Here is a 19,102-nt window from a genome sequence, read left to right on the forward strand (position 1 = left end):
GAGATGTTCCCAGGCAGTTTGTCAGCCTGTCACAGACGTCCCACACTTTCCTCTCCCTCTGCTGTCAGGGCGTTGCCCCGTGTTGTAACAAACCATTACATCTGTCTCTTCTGTTCAGCCGCGAATTCCCAAGAACAAGGGCCAAGCCTCACTCTATTCTTCTCTGAATTGTGGGCACAGGGCCTTGCTCCAAACAAGTGCCTGCTGAAGTTCGAATGAACGAATGAGTGAATGAATGAGAGCCAAGAGGGGAAGGAGAGATGGTCTCTTCCTTAGTCAGATGGAGCCAGCTTTGTTTAAACTTTGGAGTTGGCAAGTGTGTTTCCAGCCCCAGCTGAGTGCCCCCGAAACACTTCTCCCAAGGCAGCCTCCTGCCCCATGGAGAACCCTGGAGCAGGCCTTAGTCTCTCTGGGGTCACTGCTTCCCCAGATGGCCAGAAGTGATGACAAGGATTCATCAGTGCTAAGGGACATCCTAGAGTCCACAGGATTGGTCTGAGCTCCAGAAGGGGCCTTCTAGAGGCCTGGCCCACAGGGGTGTTTGATAAATGTCCAGAGGGTGAACGGAGCCCCTCAGGTGAGAAACCAGGGTAGAGTATGAGGAACTGTGTTGTCTGAAGAGTTAGAATCTCTCTCTTGATTCTGGCGTTGAAGGAACCAAGGGGTGGAGATGATGAGCGACATGCAGCAGGAAGTAAGGCAGAGACAGGCTGTGGGGGCGAAAGGGCAGGGGCAAGGCAGGAGGCCTTGCAGCCAAGGGGTGCCTCTCAGGAAAGTCATAACTACCATTTGGAGTGGCTACTAGGTATGGGCATTATGTTATATAGAAATGCATTCTCTCACTTCATCGTCTCAACAACCCTAGAGGTAGATACTATTTATTATCCACCATTTCAAAATGAGAAAAGAGCCTCTGAGAGGTCCATTTGCCTAAGACACACAGCAGATGAGCACTGTGCAGGGTCTGTGCACTTTCCATGAAAGTGCCTCTGGTGGAGGGGGCGGGAACTAACTCATTCATTCAATGTTTACTGCATGACAGCTGGGCGCCACATCCTCTTCTGAGCACTAGGGGCATAGCAGTGAGCGAGAGACAAGAGCTCTGTCTCACGGAGCTCCCCCCTAGTAGGGGGAGACAGACTATAAAAAATAAATAAGTAGGAACAAGATCATGTCAGATGTTAAATTTATAACAGGAATAAAACAGTGTAATGTGATTGCGTTAACAAGGTTAGACTATTTTAGAAACAGCCATAGAGAAAGCCTCATAAGGAGGCAACTTTATGTTATAAACTGCAAGATGAGAAGGAACCATTCCTGGGAAGATCTGGGGGAAGAACATTCCGGGTGGAGGAACAAGTCGGAATGAGTTGAAGTGTTGGTGCAGGTAGGAAATGAGGTTGGAGAATAAGGCAGAGTCATATCACATAGCGCCCACAGCAGGCAATTTGAATTTTACTTTAGGTGCAACGAGAAGCTATTGGAGGGTTTTAAGAGATTTTTGAATGACATGATTAGTTTCTTGTTCAGAAAAGATCCTTCTAGCTGCTGTGCGGAGGACAGATTAGAAAGGGGTACAGGGAGACCTCATGGGATGCTCACATAGCAGCCTAGGTGAGAGAGGAAGGTGGCTTAGATTAGGGGGGAGCAGTGATGATGGAGAGAAGGAAGGGATTCAGGGTGTATTGGGGGGATGCCGGCTGCAGCCCCTTGGGGTGAGGACACTGTGTATGTGTGAACTCTGGGGAGGGAGAAATGAATTAGCTCCACTGGATCACAAAACTTGGACTTTGTCAACTGGACCGCATGATATGTCTGGAATTTTCTGTTATGGTTTCCTTCCTGTTTTTTGGCTATATTTCACAAAGTTCTTTCTGAAAAAGCTGATTGGCCTCAGATGTGCTAAGGAAAACCAAGGGGAAGCAGGGATGGGGGGTTGTGCTCCCACTGGCATCAGGTTCGACCAGGGGCCAGCATGGTAGAAGCAGTGGGGAATCAGAGGGAAAGACCCCAGGAGGAGTGAGACCCCAGTGGTCAGAGTCAGGAGAGGGGCTGGCCCACCCCGCCTCCATGTCCCAGTGTTTCCTCAGAAGCTCTTCCCTGCTCCCACCCTGAGGATTGTTTTAACAAGGGAGGCTCTTCACAGCCTTGGCTGTGCAGGGAAAGAGAGGAGCTAAGGGGCTGGCTCCAGCTGGGAGCTAGGTACTCCCTCCCCTCAGCACCCTCCCCTGGACAGAGAGAGCTGCAGACTTCACACCAATGAGACTGGGCAGCTGAGCCAGGGCCGAGGGGGTTCAAGCCTCCTAAATCAGCGGTCCCCAACCTTTTTGGTGCCAGGGACCGGTTCTGTGGAAGACAATTTTTCTACGGACGGACGGGGCAGGGTGGGGGGCGGGAATATTAATTCAGGTGGTAATGCGAGCAGTGGGGGGGATGGTTCAGGCGGTAACGTGAGCAATGGGGAGCATCGCAGCAGATGAGGCTTCACTCGCCCACTGCTCACCTCCTGCTGTGCGGCCCAGTTCCTAACAGGCCGCGGACCGGTACCGTGGGTTGGGGACCCCTGTTCTAAATCACTCCCTCCTTCACCATCCTCTAGCCCCATGCCTGGCCTGGGGATTCTGGACCACATGGGGGTCTCGTTTATTCCACCCAGTTGACTGTACAAGGGTCTGTGGAGGGTGCTGGGTTGGGGTGGGCTGGGGGGAGTCAGAGGTTAACAGAAGATCTGGTCTCTGCCCCAGTCGGTATAGCCTTCTGCAGGACCCTGAAATGGGCATGAGTGAATGCCTAGGAAGACCTGCTCCCAGGGCTCCATCTAGGCGAGGCAGTAACTAACAGACACAGACAACCATTTCACTTGGCCAACAGTGATCAGGAGAAAGGGACAGAGAAACTTATGTGGCCTCCCAGAAGAAAATACTTCCAGCTGAGGGATCAAGTAAGGCTCCTGGTGGAGGTGGCGTTTGGGTGAAGCTGCAAAGAATAAATACTTGGACCAGTGGTGTTGGGAGAACGCATCCTAAGGCAGGGTGGCAAGAGAGGTGGCTGGAGGAGATAGCCCGAGGAAAGGAAGGATTAGGAGGTCAGGTCAGGAAGGCTGTCTTCTGCTGCATGGGCACAGGGAGGCTGGCACCAGCAGGAAAGAAGGCTGGATGAGAGATGGGAGGCCTGGGTCCTCATCCCAGCCCAGCTACTGACCCACTGTGTGATTTATCTCTGGGAGGCGCACAGTAGGCATCTATGCCTATGTATTAGATACCCAGTAGTGAAGTGGTGTGGCCCCAAGTCCCTCAGTTGCTGCTGACAGAGCACGATTCTAGGGGGCCCAGTTCCAGAGTGCCCCTGGCCCTCAGAGTCAGGCTGTCCTCCCTCCCTCCGGGGTGCCTTCACTGGAGGTCTCCCAGACATACCTGTCACAGGTGGCCAGAGGAACCTACCTCGGAGCAAGTACAGCGCAGGCAGTACATCAGGCCCTGGGGCTCCAGGTAGGGGTGCCAGCTCTCGCCGGGGGAATACCTCTTCCCGTGAAAGAGGCAGAACATGTCTGGGCCTGGCAAACCAACCAGTGCTTTGTCAGTCCCAGGAGGCTCCAGCCTGAAGTCCCTGCCTCATCCCTCCTTCTTTCTGGCTCTAGGAAGGATGTCATCTGGACCACTCAAGTGAAGGAGAATCCACGGGACATGCTCTCCTAGTCAGAGGGCCAGAATGTCTGAGTTTGAATATCAGCTTGACCACACACTTGCTGTGTGACTTTGGGCATGTCACTGTCCCTCTCTGAACCTTAACAGTTCTCTCACAGCGTGGTTAGGGGATTAAGCAGTGAACATGCTTTACAGATTTAAATTGTGGTGTAAATGTTAGTTATTATAATTAGATGAATGATCTGAGGCCCAGAGAGGCCAAACTACACCTCGAAAAACACACAGTAAGTCAGTCATCAAGCAGGGATGACAGCCAAAGTCTCCTGACTCACAAGGCAGTGCTCCTTCTGCCCTCATAATCATACTTGCTTCCTTTTCCTTTGTCCCGTTTTGCTTATTTATTTACTACATCTCTGCACCCTCCCCTCCCTTGCCCTCTGCTGCTCCCCTGCCTACACACGCGCGCGCACACACACACACACACACACACACACACACACACACACACACACACACACACACACACACACACACCCCTTCTCTGGGCCATGTGACCTATCTTTCGAATAAAGCCACTGACAGCAGCTTTCTTGCTTTCATACTCTACCGTGTCCCTATATCTCATTGAGCTCTGATGGAAAGTGCTTGAATTGGGAAAACAAAGTGCTGCCTAGTGAAAGGTTGTTAGGAAACTGACTTTTAAATATCCTTAAAAATAGTCATTGGTACTGTGACTGCACATCACTTGATTACTTTTGTAATCTGCGTATCAGTCGTCAATATGTAGATGAATGCTTCTAAGAATGACTAGAATAGTTTATTTCCTTATGTGGGTTAGATATCTCTCCTGCAATCCTTCTTTCTTGAGACCTCCACCCCTTCTCTCCTCCCACAGCCCATCAATTGCCCAGTCTTTCGAGCTCTGTCTAGAACACTCATGTCCTCACCTCTCACCGGCTCAGCACCTAGCCCCAGGTCAGGGCTCCAGGTCAGGCGTTGAGGCCCCCTTGCTGTGTTCCTCTGCCTCTGGCCCTATCCTTGCCAACCCTCCTCCATACAGGTACCTGATGATTTTTACAATCCAGAAGGGATGCTATCATTCCTACAAAAACCTCTCCATTATCCAAAGAATAATCTAAGCTCTTTCAGGGAGAAACTGGGAGGCCCAGCACAAGCTGAGTATCCATAAAGACGTGTTGAATTAAATGAGATTGAAATGTGGAGAAAGGAACCAACATTTGTTGATGATATTCTATTTACATAAATTACTTAATTATCTTATTAACATCAGTGTTTTGAGAATGAAATTGAATAATGCTTGGAAAGTGCTTACTTAGCCCCATTCCTGACACTTAGTTGAATGCTATTATTATGATAATTATGGTAACAATGGCCCTGCAAGATGGACGTTATCATCTGTTCAAGATTCAAGAGGGTGAAGTCAGTTTTGCAGGGTCATTGGGATCGTTACCATGATTATAAGAAAACTAGATGAGAAAACTGAGGATCACAAAGACTGAGTGACTTGCCTGAGGCCACCCACCTATTGATTTGAACCCAGGACCCCAGGTTCCCAAGCGGAGATCCCTTTAGTTCACCTCACCTGCCATGGCTTTTTGCTCAAACTCAGGGCCTAGAGGTTTATTCTCTCGGTCCCCCGGGCCACCATCCCCCATTCACTATTTTTTTCTCTGGGTCCCCTATTGGTCTAGAATCTAGAGATTGCCTTTCATGCCTCCTCCTGCACACTTTCTAGAGTCTCACACTTTCTGAATCATTCTCTTAGATGTTTGAACTCGCAGAATCACAGAGCATCGAAAGCAGTACAGTAGCAAGGGCAGCTCACCTGCGAGGCCAGAGTCCCCTCTCTGTGCTGGGGACGACCTGGAGCGGAGGACAGGAGCTAAGGGCCACTGCGAACCTTTAGAAAGTTTCCTTTGTGAGAAGCTGAGGCCAGCTGCCCTGGGTCCCTGCACTGCTTCTGCTCTGCCTCTTGGGCCTCCCCCAAACAAGGATTTGAGGCCGTGGTCGTGATGCCCTCAGAGTCTGTGCTTCAGTGGCCACTGGGGCGGCCAAGGCTTGGTTTGCTCCCCACCCACTCTCCAGCCCCGCATGGTTAGAGGGGGGATCAGACAGCAGATCCCGTTCCCAGCAAGGCCCGGGCTGGCCCGTATCAAATGAGCTGTGTTTATCTCTCAGCCGCTGCTGGCAGAGAGGGCAGGACACAGACCCAGCTGGGGTGCTCCGCAGAGCCAGCCCAATGCTCCGAGGATTGAATAATGTCTTTCTTCCTCAGTCCCTCCCCCACCAGGGAAGGGAGCGATTGCAACACCGCTGTGGCCTTACGTCTTAGGCTTGCTGCTGAAGAAAACCTGTCCCACCTTCTCTGGGGCGGCCCTGTAGCCCGGCCCCTGTGCCAGTTGGCAACCCCTCCCCCTCCCCTCCGGCTCAGAGCATGAAGACAGAGAGAATGTCTCAGCCCTGGCCTGGGACGGACCTGGCAGCAGCTAAGAATGTGGAGGCCTGGCAAGCCGTCCCCCAACCCCAGGAGTCCCAGGCCCACCACGCCCTCCAAGGTGAGAAGCACTGCCCAGAGCTCCCTCTTCTTCTAGGGAGGTGAGTGCCCAAGGCCACGCCAAAACCAGGCAGGAGGAAGAACTGCCAAGACCTCAGGCTGCCTCCGTCCCCACAGTCCTGGCACTTGCCCCATCCTTGCACGTGGCTGGTAGAAGGGGATCTAGCTCCTTATGCCACGAAATCACTGTGTGATGTTGAGGAAGACTCTTCCTTTCCTTCTCTGAGCCTCAGTTTCCCATCTGCAAAATAAGGGGTGGGGGTGAACTTGGATCTTCACGGGTTTACTGTACAGATAGTTTCTGAATCCATGATTTCAAAATTCTAAGATTCCAAGGTTCTAGGTTTCTAAGATTCTACATTTCATTAAAACACAAAGCTTCTGGAGTTGTAGGATGTTGTGCTTCTAAGATTCGATCATTTCAAGCTTCCATGATTTCGGATGTGTTGATGGTCCCATACACCTAGGCTCTCAGGGGCTCCAAGGGGGGCTAGGATGAGGTTCAGGCAGCCAGTGCAGCCGATCCCGATGACATGGAGAAGGAGGCAAAGTCTGTTTCTCATATGCCCTCCCTTCCCATCCACTCTCTGTTGGTCCTCTGTGGCCTTCCCACTCCAGCCCTGGCCTGAGGCCTGCCCTGCTTCTTCTCTCCACCTTGCCACCATATCTCATCCCACCCATCATCTCTTTCTCCAACTCAGGGGCCAACTGCATCTTCCCTCAGAGGACTTTCGGAGTTAACGTGCCCCGCCAGTGATGTCTAACCCAGAAAAAAGACATTAGTGGGGAAGTTTTTGTTTGTGGAGGACGATTGGCCCTGTTCCAGGCTTTAGAGAGACAAAGAAGAATTAAAGTGGGACAGGTCTCACACCCCTCAAAACCCCTTACCCAGTGTGTATGTAGTTCCCAAACTCTGGCTTCAGAGTCCAATAGGCTGGGGTTCAAACTGGATTTGGCTTTTATCTGCAGCCTGCATTTAGACAAGCTATTTAAACATTCCAGGCCTCAGTTTCCATATCTGTTCAATGAGGTTAGTAATAATCTTTGGGGGTTATTGCAGAATTAAGTCAAATAATATGTGTAATATGCCTAATGCCTGCCACATATTAGATGCTCAATTAAATGGTAGGTTAAAAACAAACAGACAAAAAGCAGACCTGGGTGCTGACCCCAAACTTCCCTAACAGTCCATTTCTCATGGTGTTCCTTCTACTCCCAGAATTCTATTAGGGCATGAACATCATGGTGCCTGCCATTAAGGTCAAATCTCCCAGGTCTCAACCTCACCAACCTTGCTTCCTGTGGTTCCCTGCACTCTCCTAGCTCCACTCACAAGCCAGACTCCCTCAACACCACTTCTACCTACACAGATCTGGGCTGGGATATGGCCATGAAAGTGGTCAGAAAGGCTGGAGGAGAAAATGGGAAGGCAGGGATGAGAGGCCAGAGATCAGGCTGGAGAAAGAGGCAGAGGCTCACGAAGGGCCTTGAGATCCCCAAGGGCAAAGGAAAGCCACAGAAAGGCCTTAAACTGGGGTGTGCCCATGGTCAGGTTTTCATTTTAGACTTAACACTGCGGCTGCAGGAATGGAGAATGGATTGGAGAGCAAGACTGGAGGCAGAGAGACCAGGGAGAGGCTGTTACAGTTGTCTGTTTTGAGATAATGCTGGCCTGGACCAAGGCAGGAGCAGTGCTGATTGGCAAAAGTACAGATTTGAGGAACACTAAGTAGGTACAGTAGGTAGGCTTTCAGACAGACTGGATGTGGGTGGAGAGGGTGAAAGGGCAGTCAAGGATGGGATTGAGGTTTCAGGCCTGAATAACCAGGTGAATGTGGGGTTCTTAGCACAACAGGCAGTAAATGTTATTGTCATTAGTTTTGATGTATTATTATCATTAGTAATAGTAACATTAGTTCCTGCTATTCATTCACTGATTGAGCATTTTGTATATCAAGTCATACATGTCCATGGGCCTCGTACATAACTAAATAAGACACCCTCCCCCCCCTCAAGGAGCTTACAGCCTAATGAAGAAGACAGGTAGATATGATACATACAGTTGACAAGTTCTAAAATAGTGGAAGCATGGGGGCTTGAGGGAAGGCTTCCCTGAGAAGGTGCCTGACCTGGACCTTGAAGGAGTTAACAAGGTAGAGACAGGTTGACCTAATCTGAATTCAGGGTAGCAACATTTATCAGACAGACTCTGGTATCTGTCACAATGTTATCACGTCACCCCAGCCTGTCACGAGCAGGCTCCCACTTGCTTTTCCAGCAGAACTCTCGGTGGTGGCCCTTTTTTAAGCCTCACCTCCTCTTGCTAAATTTCTCACTCCCCCCATCCAGCCCCCACCCACACTCCTTCAGGCTTCTGTGCCTTTACACACGCTGTTTCTTCCACCTGGAATGTGATCCCCCATCTCCAACGTTTGACCAACTCCTCATTCTTCCAAAGTCTGTTTAGATGCCACCCCGTGAAGCCACCCAAACCTTCCGGGCCACTGGCCAGTCCTTCCTGTGGGGTCCCACAGAACTGAGTATAGCCCTCTGTCACAATTTTCATCATACTAGATTAGAAATACTTATTGAATGGATTCCTCTTCCTTACTAAACTGAGTTTCTTGAGAGCAAGGACCAGATCTCATTCATTTTTGTATCTCCTGTGTTCCGTGCAGAGGCTACATAGTTGGCACTTGGTAAATGAATGCATGATGAAAGAATGGAGTTGAGGGAGGTTCTGGAAGAGGAGGTGATTGCTGGTCCTTAATCCTGGAAACCTCTTGCTTTAACAAAAAGGGAAATTCATGATGTGACATGAGAGCCAAATCCCTTAAGGCACTTCGATCTTGCCACCTAACGGGAATTAGCCTTTGACCTCCCCTTTCCATCTCCCATCATCTGAACTCCCAAATTACCCACCAAACCAAACACCATGTACAAAAAGGCCAGGAGCCTGGGGAGGTATGTGGCTGAGCGATTCCATGATCTTTACGTGTAAGTCAAAATTCCCAAACTGCCCCATCCAAGGTCAATGCACCTTCTGCCTTGAAACCCTCATGCTACGATAAAGGTCTCTCATAGTAGTCAGGAGTGGGTAGTGTGGCTGGGAATTCTTCCAAAAAGAGACAGAAAAGACAAGAAAGAAACTTCTGGGCTGCAGGAGAGGCTGGATAAGACCACGAAAATGGCACCAGGTGGAGCTGGGGCTGGAACTGTGGCTGGCCTGTCCCCAGCCTGAGAGAACTCAGGAAAAACCTTAGAGAGAGCCAGCCTGCGAGGGAATGTGAGAACGTTCACATCTTTTCCCTTGTGCCCAATCAGCCATAGTTTATTTATGTATAGCTTCCTTTTCACACAAACAAACTTGCTCCCCTCTGAGACATAAGCTCTGCTCTGGGCACTGGCACTCGATGGGGGAGGTCCCCTAAGGGAATCAGAAGTAAAAACCTCGCTCCTCAGTGGCTGAGCTGTGCAACCTAGGGAAGGGGCCCTCACTTCCCTGAAGCTGAACTCGTATCTGGCACATGGCAGATGTTCAGGAGCATAGAAGGGCCTCAAAGGAGAGAGTCATCAAACCAGGAAAGGCAGCTCTGTTGCCTGGCAAATGTCAGGGGGCATAGAAGACCCTATTTACGTTCCATTCTGCCTTGGACAGATACATTTATAGATTTACAGAATCTTAGAAAGTTAGGGATTGAGAGATGATGTCCAATCCCCTATTTTACAGATGTGGACACTGAGTGCCAGAAAGGGATTGGGACTTGTCTAAGGTCATTGATTTTTGCCAGCATGAACTCCAATGCCAGTCTTCAGATCTGGGTAGGTGGAGGCTGATTATAGGAAAACCCATACCCTAAGAGACAGGATCAGAAGAAATGGCTTTAAATTGCAAACAAAAGGATTTAGCTGAGACACAAGGAAGAATCCTGACTGCAACAGAAGAGTGTGGAACAGGCTTCTCTGGGATGGGATCCTGCCCAGAGGCAGGGGGATGCCTGCAATGATCTCTGCATTGCACCTCCCAGCAGCACTGCTCCCATGCCAGTCCTCTTCTTTGGGAGTCCAAGGGATTCAAGGTCCCTCTCCCAGAGCCTGGCACCGCGGCCAGCGGCTGGGGGAACTTGAGAGGCCAGTCCTGGAACAGGTGCAACAGCTGGAGCAACTGCACAGCTGCTGCCCTGCTCAGCTCCGCAGCCTGCAAGCCAGTGAGTGAGACAGAGACCTCTACTGGTGGGAGAGAGGAGGTGCAGAACCTCCTAGACAGACCCAGAGAGGGGCCTGACTGGAGCCAGATGTCAGCCCTCTGTACTCACTGTGCCAGGCCCTCTAGGCACTTTCTCTTGGTGTCTGAGAATCAGTCCATCTATCCACTCCTCCCTGGCAGGGCAGGAGTACCAGGCTGCAGACCCATACTCTCCCAACTCCCTTTTCCAAAGGTCAGAGCAGACTCAGAACCAAGGCAACAGCATCTTTGGGTCTTAGAGTCTTAGATTCATGGGATGTTAAAGCTGGAATGGTCCTCAATGATTATCTATTTGACTCCAACCATCTCACTTTACAGCTGGGGAAATCTCAGGGGCAGAGAAAGGCAACTTGCCCCAGGTCACAGTTGGAATTGGTGGCAGAGCCAGGGCTGCAGCCCTGACCTTCTAATTCCAAGTTTGCCCTCTGTACCATATCATATCATGGGAGCTCCCTTCCCGCCCCATCTCTGCCTATGGGGTCTGGGGTTTTGTCACCTGGGAACAAAAACTTTGATTCCCATAGTATATATAACCCTTGGAGATAGAATAGAGCAGCCGATGTTTTTACCTGATAACTGACTCTCTCCTGAAATCAGGATTGGCTGGAGGGAGAGATGAGAAAGCAGAAGTGTGCTGGACACCTTAAAGGGGGGTGTGGAGGGCACAATTAGTAAGGAAAGAGCACAAAGAAGAGGAGCTGACATAGGAGAAAGAGCACTGGAAAGGGAGTCAAGGTACTCGGCAGGTTCTTGTTCCACAGACAGAAGGGAGGGATGGGTGCCCAAAGCGACTGACATCATGTACGCATGCGGCTCAGCCTGGGACTGGCAACAGTACTGGTCAGTGACCAGGTCAGGGATCCCACCCTGGCTAAGGGCTCTAGCTGGGAATGGAATAGGGGTTTGATCTATGGTAGTGTTTGAGGATTAGGCCTCAGCCTGTGGCTGGAGTTGAGATTCAGTTTGGGCTAGGATCAAGGCTCAATCTGTGGCTGGAAATAGAGCCAAGGATAGAATAACCTTTGTTTGAATACCCTTGTGCTTTAAATAAGGAGCAAGCTGTTCACAGGACCTAGGCATTCTGCAGGACTGGGCCACCTCAGGAGTCAGACACCACATGGGCTTGAGAATTTCCATCTGTCGGTATCACTTCTGAAAGCACCTAAGATGCCACCAGGAGATTTCATATCTATAACAGGCCCGAGATCTTACTAACTAAACTTACTAAACTAAGACGAGGGTCTTCATAGGAGAACTTCAAATAAGACCTCGGCAAATGACTATAGGATTGTTTCCAGATTCATAGGTTGTTAGCACTACACAGAATGAGGCTCAGAGAAGGAAAGTGATTTGTCCTAATTCACACAACCAGTAAGTGACAAATTGGGGACTAGGATCCAGGTCTCTGTTCTTTGCTTTAATAAATTTGCTGTGTGACTTTGGACAAGTCACTCCCCCTTTCTGGGCTTCAGTTTAACTATAAGGATTGGTACATCGAGGGGTAGAAGATTTTCAAATGTTCTTCTGGCTTTGACATCCCAGAATCTTACACCCCTCTGACTACCGGTCCACCTCACATTAACTCAACAGTTCTGCTCTGAGGTTTTTCTTGCACGTTGGGAACTAGGCTCCAGACTAGGGGAGATGGAATACTGGCAGCACCTAGTGAGAAACATGGCCCAAAGGCCAGTGGAGGCACAGAGGAGGGGAGATCAGAGTGCATCAGGTGGCAGGGAGAGTTTGCTGGAAGAGGTGTGACCTAAGCAAGGCTGTAGAGGGCTGACAAACTGTGGGAGGCAAGAAGGAGAGGTGTGGGTAGGACATGAGCAATCTGCAGAAAGATCTGATTCTAGGACATCTTTCTAAGCCAGGGCAACGAAACTTGGAGAAAAGCCTTGGGGGTTAAGAGCCATGTGCCAAGTGGAAGGGAGGCAGGCATGGAGGGCATCCTGTGCTAAGTCGCTTTTAAGAAACAACAGGAAGGTACTAGGAGGAAACCTCCAGGGCTCCAGGAGGGGGAGGAGACATTGATTGAGTAGTAGGCATTGTGCTGGGCACTTAACACAGTCACCTCCTTTAATCCTCCCATGAAGTGTTCGGGTTCCAGGTGCGTATGGGTCTTAGACAGATGCAGAAATTGAGGCTCAGAGAAGTTGTCACTTATGAAAAGTCACACAGCTACTAAGAGGCAGAGCCAGGACTTGAACCAACCCTGGGCTCTTTTCAGGACTTGTTACTAAGGACTTCTATGAGTCTCATGCTGCTGGCAGCCCAGAGACGACCAGACATGCAGCCTGCCCTTATGATCAGAGACAAGAATGAAACAAAATCCAGCACTCCGGCTCCAGAAAGTCACGTGCAAAAGAAGGCAGAGATGGGGGAGCTGAGCTGTGGACAGGAAAGAGCTCTAGGCTGGGAAACTGGGGTTTCATCCTAGGCTCCGCCCTGTGTAACCTGGAGCAGACCACTGCCCTGGGCCTCGGTTTCTTTATTGGGTATGTCAGGGTTTGAACTAAGCTCCTTCCTTCTTTTTAAGAGAATCTTTGGTTTTGTTTTCCACCCTCACAGCGTTGCAAGAGAGCGGCAGAAGATGGGGAGGAGGTCCACCAGCCTATTGTGGAAACAGTGAGGAAACTGAGGTTCAGAGAGATTATATAAACTGTTTGCAGTTACGCTGTATCTAAGTGGAAAAGCATGAATTAGGGAACATGTTTTTCAAGAACCTACCATGGACCAGCTAGTTGCTGGTGCTGGTCGCTTTCCATGTTTTCTTGAATTTAATCCTCAGAACAGTCCTAGGATTTTTCACTCCCATTTTACAGATTAGCAAACTGAGGCTCCAAGACATGCCCTCCATGCCTCCCTCCTACCAGCTGGTATTCAACAGATCTGGGATAGTGAAGACCCTGGTCTATCTCACTGTGCCCTGCTACCTCCCAGTGTCTCACAACTCCAAATCAGGGTTCCTTCCACATGCTGTGGGACACAGGGGAAAAAGGCATAGGATTTGGAACTGGAGAGTCCTGACTTTGGATAGCTCACTACCTCTGTAAACTTGAGCGCGTTTCTTCTCTCAGCCTAAGTTTTCTCATCTGTAAAATGCAAATGATAATACCCACCTCATGGGAGTGTTGTGAGCATCAAAAGAGAAAAGCAATGGGAAAGTTCTCCTAGTTAGCTCTTCTTTCTTTCCACTGGCTCTCTTTAAATGCAATAGCCTCTTCGTCTTCATCACACCCTTGCAGCCAAACGTACCAGACTCTCTACTAGGAATAAGCATAGCCCCTCCCCCACAAAAAGCACAACGCCCTGCCCTCTCTCCCACTGCTCTCAGTTCCCTCCTCCTCGGGTCCATGGCTGCAGCCCCCTTGGCTCTGAGTCTTGCCAAGTTCCCCCCAGTCTCCCAGACTCATGAGCCCATACTGGTCCTCAGAGAAGTCTCCACCCTCCCGGTACAGGTGCTCCCTGGATGGCTGTCAGAACAGTCTGGGGTCCCAAGTCCTGGCAGTTTCCCGCGCATCCCGGGTCTCCCATCCCTCTTCTGCCATCCAGCACACCCACCCGTTACTTACGGGCTCGTGCGTGGGAGTCCAAGGGGAACCAGAGCAGCGCGAGTCCCAGCAAGGAGGAGAGGACCCTTACCTCGGGAACCATCCTTCCTTTCCCAGGGCCAGGCCCCCAGGCGCTGAGCCGGGAGGGGGAGTCGGGAGAAAGTGAGATGAGGGGGTCACTGAGGCACAGCGCCACAAAGCAATGCACAGACCCAGGGAGGGCGGCTGCTACCGTGGAGATTCAGAGAAGGGTCGAGAAGAAGGTGGTGAGGACAAAAAGGGAGGTCCAAGGTGGGAATAAGAGGAAGGTGGAAAGAGAACGGAGGGAAAGAGATGGAGGGATAGAGGAAGGTATGCAAGAGGGGAAAGCGATTAAAGCAAAGGAGAAGGTGAGAGGGAGGGGTGGAGAAGAAAGACAGGAGAGGACAGGGGTCCACCGAGCGCGCAGCGCTGGGCGAGGCGCGCGGGACCGGCGGGCTGTTCCGGGCGTGCGGGCTAGAAGCGGCAGGCGCCCTCTGCTCGCTGGGCTCGGGGTCGGGCCGCGGGGTCCTGGGGCCCGGCGGGGCGGCGGTACCGGCGGCGGCGATGGCGCGGCGGCCGCGGGGGGAGGCTGCGCGCGGGCCGGCTGTGCACGCCAAGGGCGCCAGGCGCCGCGCTCGGGCGCATTTGTACTTTGCCGCGGGAAGCAGGCAGCCCCGGCCTGGCGCTGGCCTAGCGCTGGCGCCTCCTCTGGGGCACCGCGGGCTCGGTGGATTGGCCACCCGAGAAACAGGCCCACTTTTCCCCCTCCTCTCTAGTGCCGGTCTCTGGGACAGACGCTCCAGGCGCGGCGCCGAGAGGAGGCGAGGGGGCTGGGGAGGGGGAAGGAGCCACCCGGGCCACGGGTTTTAACCCCTGACTCCCCGCGGCGCCCAGAGTGCAGGAGGACCGAACCCAGTTAGGCTTCAGGTGGGAACTGGGGGTGGGGAAGGATGAGATGTCGAGTCGGGGAGGGGAAGCGGGCTGAGGAACCGAGAGGCGCTCAGGTTAGGGAACTCGGCGGTGCGTGCACGGAACTCCGCCTCTGGATGAAATCGGGACACTTGCTGTTCTTAATTCTGTTTGTGGACTTGGCCACTCCACCTGAGTCTGTTTCCCAGATCCCGATACTAAAATTGGGATCTTAGTATCTTTTGATATTTTAATGTCTTCCCGCAATTATTTCGAACATGAAATGAGATAATGAACGTCAAAGCACTCAGATCTCAAAAGGAAGGGGGCCTAATTCCAGGAGCCTGGAATGCTCTTACCAGTTACCCCCCGAACCCACAGACACCATATGCCCAAGCTGAAATCCAGCCCAGAGGGATCCTTGGTCCTTACTTTGGGAGTCTTCCTCTGCTTCCCCCTCCCAGTCCTGAAGCAGGACACAATCTCTCCTTTGCCTCTGCAGGTGAGGCCTGCACCTCTCTGAGAGTGTTTGTCATACTCAGTCCTCTTGAGTAAGAGCTTTTTGTCAAAGTGTTGTCTTTCTTACCAGAAGGTGAGCTCTGGGAGGGCAAAGCCTAGAGCTTCCCACCCCAGCCCATGGTTGGTGCTCCATACCTCGTGCTGAATGAGTGTATGAATTAATAGGACCTAAGAAGAGAACCACCAGCTCCGTCCAGATAAGAAACACTCAAAATCTGAACTCAAAAGGGCAGGGCTGGGCTTCCCTGGTGGTGCAGTGGTTGAGAGTCCGCCTGCCGATGCAGGGGACGAGGGTTCGTGCCCCGGTCCGGGAAGATCCCACATGCCGCGGAGCGGCTGGGCCCGTGAGCCATAGCCGCTGAGCCTGCGCGTCCGGAGCCTGTGCCCTGCGACGGGAGAGGCCACAACAGTGAGAGGCCCGCGTACCGCAAAAAAAAAAAAAAAAAAAAAAGGGCAGGGCCCTTGTCCTGGCTCTCTCCCTAGCTTGGACATCTTTTGTAAGTTCATCCACCCCCAATTTGGACCTCAGCTTCATGCCCAGCTTCTGTTGCAGAGCTGCTGGAAACTCCAGTGAATGTTGGAGGGGAGAAGACCGGGAGGAATAAGAGAGAAGATGGGATTTTGAATCACATCCCACTCTGGTAGGGAATCACATTTCCAGGTTGAAGCACTTCTGACTGTGTCTGTAAAGATAACTTCCTGGGCTATGGCTGTGCTCCGCATCTACTGTGTTACCTCCATGCTCTCCAAGAACAGAGAGCACTGGAGGAACCAGTGATCCTGGAAACAGAGCTTCCCCAGGGCTCTCCGAAATAGAGACAAACATGATCTGCCCCTGGGTGCCCTTCAAGCTTAATTTCTCCTTCTCCAACATGGCCAGCCACTTCCTCTCCCTTGAGTTTCCCTTTTTGCTTAGTCTTTCAGGGAACTCAGAGTTAAATTTAGTGTTTAATTGCGTCCTCCCTCCCCACTCCCCTTTTCTTGGCCACTCTGCCTGAGGCTTGTGGGATCTTAGTTCCCTGACCAGAGATTGAACCTTCGCCCTTGGCAGTGAAAGTGCCGAGTTCTACCACTGGACCTCCAGAGAATTCCCATTTTAGTGTTTAATTGCAGAAATAACCTCATCCCAAGGACTTGGGACAGAGCTCTTTTCCTTTCTCCATCTTTGTTTAAAGTCTGCTATACACATATATTCATGTCTTAGGTAAAAGAGGTGGATTGAGATTGGCCTCCCTTACATCCTGTCCATTCTACTTCAGGAAAGGTCTCTACCATGAGACAAAAAAGGTCTCAACACTCCTCTCCATCCTTATTGTCCTCAGAGCTCAGGCCATCTTCATCCCCTACTGGACTTTCTTAATAGCCTCTTCGCAAGTCTTCTGCCCCTAGCATGGCTCCTCCAATCTATTTTCTTCACACCTGCCATAAGGATTATGTTGATCATTTCTACTGACAAATCTGATCCCATCATTTTCCCACTTAAAACCCATTATTGGAAATAAAAAATGTACAACATTAAGTGCAATGTGATATCCTGGATTGGATTCTGGGGCAGTAAAAGGACATTAGTGGGAAAACTGGTGAATAAAGTCCATACTTTATAGTAATGTACCAACATTGGTTTCTTAGTCTTGACAAATGTGCCATGCCTATGTAAGGTGATAACCTTGGGGGAAACAGGGTGAAAGATCTATGGTTCTTAGATAAAAACGCTGTACTATCTTTGCAACTTTTCTGTCAATCTAAAACCCTTCCAAAATAAAAAGTTTATTAAATATATAACAGGATAAAACATTATTGACTTCTTATCATTTATGGATTCTAATCCAAAATCATTAGCATTGGATTCAAGACCACACATTTTTTGGCTTTGCCACCTCCCCTATACTTTCACCAGCCACTCGCCTCCCAGGCTGGCCGTGCATTTTCACACCCCCATAGCTTTGTATATGTTTTCCTTCTGCCTGGACTATCTTTCTCCTCCTTCATCTAGTGAATTTTGTTTTACTTTTCAAAAGTCAGCTCTGAGTCATTTCTCTCTCAGGCCTTCTCTGAGTCCCCCAGGCAAAGTGAATTTTTGGTAGCAAAAATTTTAGCAAATAGCAAAAATTTGTATTTTAACTGTTGAAGTGTAAATATTTGCATTTCTACCCTGCACTCTGAGGGCAGGGTTTGTTTGTTTTCATTTATATCTATATTTCCAGCATTTAGCAAAGTCCCTGATACACAAAGATACTGGGTAAATAATTGCTTCATGAAGGAATGAAGACCTCGGCGATATTATTCTCTCATGGGAGAGGCTTCAGCACCCCTATTGCCCTCAGCTTTAATCAGTGATTGACATAAGAAACAAGCTCTTGAGGAAAGTTTCTGTGTTATCTGTAGAATTGCTGTTGAGGACGGTTGTCCATATATTATCTAATATCCTTTTAAAAAGGAGATTTGATAAATTTTTCCAAAATCTAGTCAGGAAAAAAAATTACCCATAGCAATTTGTTGCACCAAGTTTGTCTGGCACCTGCTTGCTTCTGCCTTAGGGAACTTGCTCACAGCCTTCCTAGGTGGCCCATTGCACTGTTGGACAGCTCTGTTAGAAAGCTCTTTAACTGAAATCTGATTCTCTGAGATTCCCCTCGTTGCTCTTAGCTCTGCCCTCAGGGCTGCACGGAACAAGCCAAGTCCTTTGGTCTTCTGAGATCTCTACAGAGATGTGAGGCACAGAACTCTTCCGTACTCTCATCTTTACCAGTTCTGGCCCCTGGACCCCTCATGCCACATTAAATTTTCTCTCTCTTCAGATGTGCTGAGCTCTTTTCTCCCTACGCCTCTGCACAGTATGTTTTTTTTCTAACACCTCCCTCTACCCACTCTTACCTGTCTGGCTTATTTTTCCAGGATCAAGGTAACCTCCTTCATTCATCCAATAGTTATTGAGAGCCAACCTTGTGCTGGGCACAGTACTAGGTGCTAGGGACACAGTGGAGAACAAGACAGACACTGATGCTTATAGTTGAGGTTCTCGCTGAAGTCTCTCTAATGGCCTTCTTTCCTCCATGCTTCTGTATCTCCATTATAGCCCTTGTCGCACTGTATCACCAAAGGTTTTATGTCACCTCCTCTAAAGTGAGAACATTCACTGTTATTTGCCTAATATCCTCCCCAGCTTTCAGCACACAGTTTTGTACATAGTAGCTGCTAAATAAAGGTTTGTTGAACAGAATTCTTGTTCTTTCAGACAGTCCTTTTGTGACTTGTTATTTGTGGCCAACAGGCCTCCTCCTGGACTGCAGGCTGCTTGATTATGTAAAATTAATATAGCAATAAGGACCATAGAGTTCAGAGTCAAGGAAAGTTTTCTTAATTCAGTCAACTTAGTTCTGTAAGTAAGATTCTAAAAGCAGATTTACCATATAAGAATCAATATAAGAGGACTACATAATACATACTACAACAGTGGTATGCTGATAAATGTTTAACAACCAGTTCTCCAAGGGAAAAAAGCCCTGGTTTATAGCATTTGCCAATTTCCATGGTGTAAATATTCCCATCAGGGCCAATTTCAGGCTACTGAGGGACATCATTGGATGTGGAGTTGAGATGCACAGTAGGACACCATTATGCAGTGCTTCCATCATAC

At 50.0% G+C, this 19,102-nt stretch overlaps 1 protein-coding gene across 2 annotated transcripts in view; it reads right to left on the reverse strand.

The window, feature by feature from the left end:
- Window positions 1–14,119, reverse strand: part of CHRDL2 (chordin like 2) — a 31,348-nt gene extending 17,229 nt beyond the window's left edge. For both annotated transcript variants that reach the window (XM_060160027.1, XM_060160026.1), the window contains exons 1-2: window positions 14,038–14,119; window positions 3,441–3,553 (exon numbers count right to left, since the gene is read on the reverse strand). In XM_060160027.1, the coding sequence (XP_060016010.1) occupies window positions 3,441–3,553; window positions 14,038–14,119 (195 nt within the window). The remainder of the gene's footprint in view (window positions 1–3,440; window positions 3,554–14,037) is intronic.
- Between the last annotated feature and the right edge of the window lie 4,983 nt (window positions 14,120–19,102).

This window comes from Lagenorhynchus albirostris, chromosome 9, assembly GCF_949774975.1.
Source record: "Lagenorhynchus albirostris chromosome 9, mLagAlb1.1, whole genome shotgun sequence".
NCBI classification, from domain to species: domain Eukaryota; kingdom Metazoa; phylum Chordata; class Mammalia; order Artiodactyla; family Delphinidae; genus Lagenorhynchus; species Lagenorhynchus albirostris.